The sequence below is a fragment of the Opisthorchis viverrini genome (genome assembly GCF_000715545.1).
Source record: "Opisthorchis viverrini unplaced genomic scaffold opera_v5_637, whole genome shotgun sequence".
Taxonomy (NCBI): Eukaryota; Metazoa; Platyhelminthes; class Trematoda; order Opisthorchiida; family Opisthorchiidae; genus Opisthorchis; species Opisthorchis viverrini.
Genome location: NW_008752305.1, coordinates 65,952 through 73,616, shown reverse-complemented (window position 1 = coordinate 73,616; position 7,665 = coordinate 65,952). Strand labels below are relative to the sequence as shown.

Genomic DNA, 7,665 nt, shown 5'->3' with positions numbered 1-7,665 from the left:
GAAAGATTGCGGTCAAGACCACCCCTGGACTATAAACACCCACACGCTCATTCAAGGTGTGGCGGATGTGATGAACATGACTGATACTCTACTCGTTGCTCTATTCATTATTCTCCTGTTTTAATATTCCATATGCTGTACATAGTCGCCAATTTGAATACATACGTGCTGGTTGTTACGCTTCGCTGAATTCTGGATTTCTAGTTCATCTGGTTATTCCGATATACTTACGTAACGTAATTCTCACAAACATTCCGTGAATTCGTGAACCTCTAAACTTAGCTGATAGCTGCAACTCTCGTCCTAGGAGCTGCTCTGTTTCAGATGGTTACCTTTGCGTTTAAGCCGCGTCTGTTCGTCTAGAAATGCCGGTAGACCTTTGCTAATACCATACATTTCAGTACATTGCAGTACACATCAGTACATTGCACATAGCGCGCTAATTAATTCTTCGTAAACAAGCGACCTGGGTATTTGTTTTGATGCGTTAATCGTTGTCACTTATGCTTCAGCATAGGCATGTTGGATGAGGCTTGTACATCTTCAGGCTTTGTTCAGTCAAAGTCTTTGTGCGCTTCGGTTTCGAAAACAGCCCCTAAAAGAGCATGCCTGCTGTATAATTCACAAGCTTACGTGCGGAACTATATTTCATGACATTTTGCCAGTAAATAGGCCCGTGTTAGATCATTATCTGAAGAAAAGGAAACTGCCGCTGAAACAACAGGCGTCGTCGTCCGAAATGAAATTTTTTTATTCACCTCCGGATAACACTCAGTCATTCTCCAACATTGCACCGGTAAAGATGGCACGCAGTCCTAGCGGTTTCTTGGGGTGGTAGTTTCTCTCCAGACAAAACAGCATAGTAATTTTTCTACCAGAAATCACAAAAATTGACTAAACCGAGGATTCCGGTGCGTTCCAAATATTTGCGCCATATGCTACAAATTTTCTCAGTCACCATTATTTTGTGCCATCGGGTTAAAAAATTAGCAAGATGCCCTTGATAACGCACCTGCTAAAAATGCCTTTAGATGCCCGATTGTCGCTGCGAAAATCTCATAAACTCCACAACAATCAGGCCCAGACGCGACTACGTTTAAAATAGGTGACCAAAGCACATCTCACAGTTGTAACTTCAGACACGGACGCCTCTCAAACGCCATGATGCCCATTTTTACTGCAGATTACTTAGCCAGCTGTTCCGTGAACGCCGCACCCAAACATCCATTCAGTAGTTTGTTTACGCTACACCGAACGTTGCCTTATCACTGATCCTGTCAGTATAGAATACCATCTGAACGTTTACTTCGCCAACTGGTAATATTCACCTCCTACCAACGTCAAACCCTAAGGCCCTGAAGCTCGTTGCACAGCCCTAATCGTCAGAGTAGCCACCGGCTTCTTAGCTACGTAACCGTATCCTCAAACGATCTTTCTGTCCTTGGAAAAGTTGCAGCACCAGGGGCCGATAAGCCCCCATCCTGCGTTCTAAAACATGGCGGTCAAGGTATCAGAATTGTTGTCCCAAATTCGTTTGCCCAATTAATAAACTGTGAAATGATCTCTTCCCTGTAGGAACAAGCTAGAGTCGATTCTCACTTCAGTTCCGCATCTCGACAAACTACTTCCGACTACAGGGGGTTCACCTTATCCTCATTCATACAGAACCCACGAGCTTCTAGTCAAAGGCCTGTCAACCAGGTCCGTTCTAGCTACAAGTGTTACTGATCACCGGCAGTAAAGTGTTTCGTCTTAGAAATTAGCCAGTGGCTGGCAGCTTCAATTTCTTTAGACCATTACAGCACCGGGAAATTATGGAGCATTCCACTGTAGTGGAGTACCTTTAGTGTCGTTGGGCCCCTAGCTACTGAATCACCTCCCGCTTCTCCGACGAGATAAAAACGGCACAAGGTGGTCGCAGTCATTCGCATTATTGATCACTACTGGAGAACATGCAAGTCATCATACTATCCCCGCTTATGTCAGCTGCGTCTTCGGGGCCGTGTCCCATGGCACACTTATCCCCTTTGCCGACGTTATGAGAATGCCAGCGCAATTCCTTTCTCTGCTGAAGCACTTAACTCTCACCTTTAACAGGACTTACACACTAACTAATTGGTCAAACGCCTTTGACCCAAACTTCCCTTCTGCCAAGTCACAAATAACATTTTGAGGCTTCTCCTTCCCCAAACCTTGTTCATATTTAACGGTCATTCACCAATTCATTTCAAACAGATCAAACGCTATAGTCTCAGGTACCCTTGCATCTTTCGCTTTTTCCACAAAATCAAGTTCCAGTTCACCCGAGAATAAAAAGCCCTGCTCTCTAAAATTGCGATAATTTCAGCTTCGAGACACGAAGGTACCTTTTCCTCCCAACCTGTTCAACGAAGCATAAATCAGGGTCAGATCTAGCCGCAGGTCGTTGAGGATACAAGTTTTTACAAAGCATGTGGCAGCTTTGTTTTGATGTAGGCGGTTAATGTCGTAGATGTGTATCTGCTCTTGGTTGCGGAGGAGGGCAGTAAGTGCATGGCCGAGTAGCTTTCAAAATGGGATCTCAGACAAATTGTTTGCGGGTAACAAGGGTGGTGGAACTTGATGTGACTGAAAATTTCCACTTTGGATTACGTCAAGGGCCTGGTGCGCACTCTCCGAAGAGATGCAGTTTGGATGAATTTTGATAAAGTTTACCCAAGGTGCATTCTGGTAAGTGAGGAATTCACTGCTAGCCAGTTTGGTGGAATGTTTTATGGACGTCAGCTCTCGCTTCATCGTGCCTCCGGCGAAGTTCTCTCCTCAATGGTACAATGATTTTTTATAGCGATTTGGGAGGAATTCGTATGTTTTCCGACAGAGTGAGTGGACATTACGACGGGTTGGCCAGTTCTTCGGCGTTTTGGCACAGATCAAGAGTACCGTGACGGTCTTGTGTGCGCATGCGACACATCTGGTCGGGAAGAAGTACAAACACCTTGAACCATACGCAAGTCATCAAATTTGGATGGTGAACGTGGTTCCAGCATCGCAACGTCGATCGTGGGTTGGTAAACATCCACATGCATGAGCGTTATGGGTGAGCCAGTGAGGGTTATTGGGGTGGTTATGACGGGCAAACAAATCCTGACGGACGCAGACCCGTATGGATCAACGGTATACTTGGGTGCATGCAGGGTGGCGAATAGTTCATTGTTGCCCCACACGGGCCGATAATACAGTCGTTTCTAGAGTGGTGATTCGAAAAGATAAAACGCACAAAGGGTCTACAGTAGAGCAGAGCGGTGCTGGCAAGCGCTTAGGGAGGAATATGTTCCCCATGATGATAAACTAGCACGTGGAATTTTTTAAGCGGTTAGGTAACGCTCATTCAAAAAGCGAGTGAGAAGACTGCAAAGCAGAAAGAGTTACCAGCTGAAGGATACGGGGAACGACAGCATGTCGCGTAGAAGAAGCGTTGTTTGAAGCTGGAAGACGTATGAATGTGGCAGAATTATGTGTGCGAATTTTCGGTATTATTGACAAGTTCATTGGCAACATCCAACATACATATATGATCCAAATGTTCCTCAGGTGTCCCTTGCGGCTGGAACTTACATTGAACTTCCTGTAAATTTTGGCTCACATTTGGAGAACAGCACAGACCAATAAAGTGCTAGTGTTACTTCGTGCTTTATCGCATAAACTTCTTTAGCGATTAGCGAATCGGCTCTAGTCAGCAGATTTGAAAATTTCCCTTTTGGAACAAACAGTTACAAGAAATATAATAGTGGAACGTGCAGAAGGAAAGGAACGACCCCCTTGGGAAACTATCATCCACGGTAAACCCCATCCTTTCGGCGAAATTAATTTCGGTTGCTTCTGGTGGTTGGCGTAACATCCCGACCCGCCAGAAATTATAGTTGGCCGAAAATGAAAGAAATTTGCAAGTGGTTTTGCAGCTACAATACGGTTGGGAATATTGGAGCCCAATGTGCACTCGTTGGCGCAAAACAAGCGGAGGGAGCACTCCTGTATCTAATTTTGTCTGGTATCTTCAGCTCAAGGATACGAATGTGGAAGATTGTGTCTTTTCAACTCAATAAGTGTTTATCCATGTACCCGTTGTCAGAGAAACACTCATCAAATTCTGGTAACCCACACGAAGTTTTGAGAGCGCAAGGATTGCAGCATGTGTAATAGACTCAGTTTTTATTAAAGAATAAAAGGCGTAAATACGGTCATAAATTTTATCCGACCGTTTTTCGTAGGTTGTGACCGCTGGTGAACTGCCTGCAATCAGTGGCAGCAGAGTTCCCCGGTATAAATGGTAAAAATAACGGCCTTCAGTAACCAGCCCCGTGGAGTTGACGATTGGTTTGTCCTAGAGATGTACACTGAGAGGTGATAATCATAGCATCAACCATTGAACACCACCCCACAGGAGGAGGAAACCCTCAACTTTTCGGCGGAATTGCCTAACGAGATGGTCAATGCGTGCATAACAGCAACGGGTACCTAACTGACGCGCTTGACTTGAATGCGACTAGAGGATATCGATTCCTAACCAATGGTAAGATGCAGCGGACGTCAAACAATGCAGGCAGCAGAGCGAGTCTAGCACACGTAGATGACAAATACGCACCTAGGGGTTCACGAAGCCTAACCAGTTTGTTTCAGGATCGTCTGCTGAGTTGGTGAAACACTCACTCATAAGGCAAACGAAATGGGGGAGGTTTTGGCCAGCTGCTTGCAAGAACACCGCATAAGTACTTCCAATGCATTCATTTAAAGTATTTTTAAATAGTGGCAGATTCTAATTTTTTCACACATTTGTCTTACATAGATACATACTTATCTTCCACATACCTCCAAACTCTCTGAGGCAATTGTCAAAATTAACGCGCGCCAAAAATTATGGAAGGAACTAATCAGGTCACTTAGGTAAATTCGAAGCGGGGCATGTTGCTTTTTGGTTTCGGCAAACGAAGAGAAAATGCAATACTTGAACGCATAATTCGCCCCCTTGTGTGCAGAACGGTTTTGGGGAAAGTTCTATTCGCCAGATTAGGATCATGTGCAACTACAGATTCTGGGCTTTTAGTCCTTATGTGTAGTGAAGATAAAAGGTGAGTAAATATTACTAATAAAAATGTTGTGAAATACATACAACGCGTGTGCTCTCCATACACCATGCGCCATACACTCCACACCTTACGCACTCACCGAACTCAGTACGCCTTCAAGTGTTTAATAGGTTCCCAATGAGCTATTCCTCGTCAACAACGACAAAATTCATGCTAGTTGCGGCTTCATATTTTTCCAAACCTACAGGATTTGTGGGTTTTCCTCCATAAGTGTCACAATTGTGTGGATTAACTCCGCCCACAAAACGATGGTTCAGATACTCATTGCCAGATGCTGTTCCTGTTGGTGACAAGATGTCGAGTTAGGAAGAACCGGAAACAGCAGATTGGTTTCGAGGTCTACAGGGAATTTTGGTGCCTACGTATGCATAGTTGAGTTTCAAGTGAACCTGAGACGTGCACCCAGTCTGTGAATAACCATTGTTGGACGCGCCATGACTACCAATACTAGTCGCAATCTGCGTATCGGCAGACTGATTTGTTTTGGCTTGCCACACATAACTCTTGACCACACCTCAATTTTCTTTAGGCCACCTGTAACCATTTGATCGCGATGAAGAATATATCAAAGATTTCACCCAAATATTTCTTCTGTTTGGAAACTTTATATCTACAAATATCTTATTAAGTGTTTGTGAGTCAACAGCGTTGAACATGTTTACCTGTAGGATCTTACAGTTCATGGACGCCAAGTGCCTGGTAGGTTAGCATTAAGTCGATCGCTTGGGATATCCGGAGTTCATATCTTGGAATAGCCANTGAACGTTCCCTGATTAGAGGTGCGAATGCCCAGAAACGTCTGTACAGATGTGAGCACAGCTAGCGCAGCTCAGAGTATACCGGATTTTTTGGTTTTCACGAGCATGGGAGTGACTGTTATGTAAACTCATGTAATGTAATTTATGTAATGTAATGTAATTTATGGTGTTACAGTCGTGTAGCTTTAAATGTTAAGTGCATCGAAGAGACTGGAATTTTCCCGTGTTATTAGGCAGGCAAAGGACGTATTGTGACCACAAGATGTCATCACATCTGCATGGTGGTCGCATTTCACCGAATTTCCCTGCTGGAATTTTTCCCCACGGATACGGGTAACTTTGATCCCAATAACCATGTTATAGGGATTAGTAAGCGATGCTCCACGAGGCTCGTTTTTCAAGGATTGATTTCCTCAGAATGCATCTCTCGGTGTTTTGTTTCATTCAAAAGTGCAGTTGAGAATCGAGTGGTATCCTCCGCATTATGAAACCCGCTCACAAATTGCGAACAAGGGTATCTAGAACCGAAAATGTAAGCTACCAATGTGATGGCAGTCAGCCTTTGCGCTGTGGGTGATCCAACACATCATCCACACCTATTTCTGATCCGTCGACTACTCTGTCAGAAGCCCCTTTATTTAGACGGTCTTTGTTGCCGAGTGACCAAGAATTTAGCTGAAAAATTAATTTTCTGATTTTGTTGTTCACCAGAAGAGGTAAATAATGGATTCGTCAGCCGTTAATTGATACACCATTTATCGCAATTGATTGGAAGGAAGTATACTGAGTTTCCTAACATAGTCAGTCATGTGTTTCACCGAGGTTCTACTGTATATAGACCGCCGCTCTTCCCGGAATAACGCAAACTTCTGGTACATTTCGGATATTGTTGAGCGCACGAAAGTTGCGTGTTGCTGCAGTAAGAACCTTTGACACACTTCGTATAAAAAGCTTTGAGTTGTTGAGGAACTCCTGATAACGGCGGTCATTTATTCATCGTAAACAGGGAAGAAATCGTCTGAACTCAGTCAATTTTCGCTACTAAATGCCGTCGAGGTTTTGGTACTCACAAAGAAATTTCCTGATTACGGAAATACTGATCACTGTTTCACCAGATCATTGGGTATTGGCAATTATTGCATGAACACTCTGACCGAAATCATCATCATTGTCAGCTGTACTAATCGCGTACTCGTCGTGCGGTGGTTTTATCTGTCGCAGTTACGGTCCCCGAAGATTGGAGGAGAGGATAGATAGCTGCGCATTGCAGGCGTGAGATGATAGATTGGTGCATAAATCCAGCATTGTCAGTGGGCTGTCAAGTGGGGTGGTTTTAAAAGGAGCTATGCACTGAAGACAACAGCTTAGATGCACAAGCGTCATTAAGGGCGCTACCGGGCCATGTCTGACAATCTCTCCCAACCGTTGATGTGGCCCTTCTCAGAGTCCCCATTGTGGCAGTGACGTGTGCATAGTAGAGTTTCAAGTGGACCTGAGACGTGCACCCAGGCTGTGAATAAGCACTGTGGGACGCGCCATGACTACCAATACTGATCGCAATCTGCGTATCGGCAGACTGGTTTGTTTTGGCTTGGCACGCATAACTTTTGACCACACCCCAATTTTCTTTAGGCCATCCGTAACCTTTTGATCGCGGTTTTACCGCTTTCCATTTCCCAAATATTTGTTCTGTTTGGAAAATTTATATCTACAAATATCTTATGAAGTGCTCGTGAGTCAACAGCGTTGAACATGTTTACCTGTAGGATCTTACAGTTCATGGA

At 44.3% G+C, this 7,665-nt stretch overlaps 1 protein-coding gene across 1 annotated transcript in view; it reads right to left on the bottom strand.

The window, feature by feature from the left end:
- Positions 1 to 2,214, bottom strand: part of T265_15603 (hypothetical protein) — a gene marked incomplete at both ends in the record, with an annotated part of 48,437 nt that extends 46,223 nt beyond the window's left edge. Inside the window, one exon of the mRNA XM_009178731.1 lies at positions 2,113 to 2,214. Within this exon, the coding sequence (XP_009176995.1) occupies positions 2,113 to 2,214 (102 nt within the window). The remainder of the gene's footprint in view (positions 1 to 2,112) is intronic.
- Between the last annotated feature and the right edge of the window lie 5,451 nt (positions 2,215 to 7,665).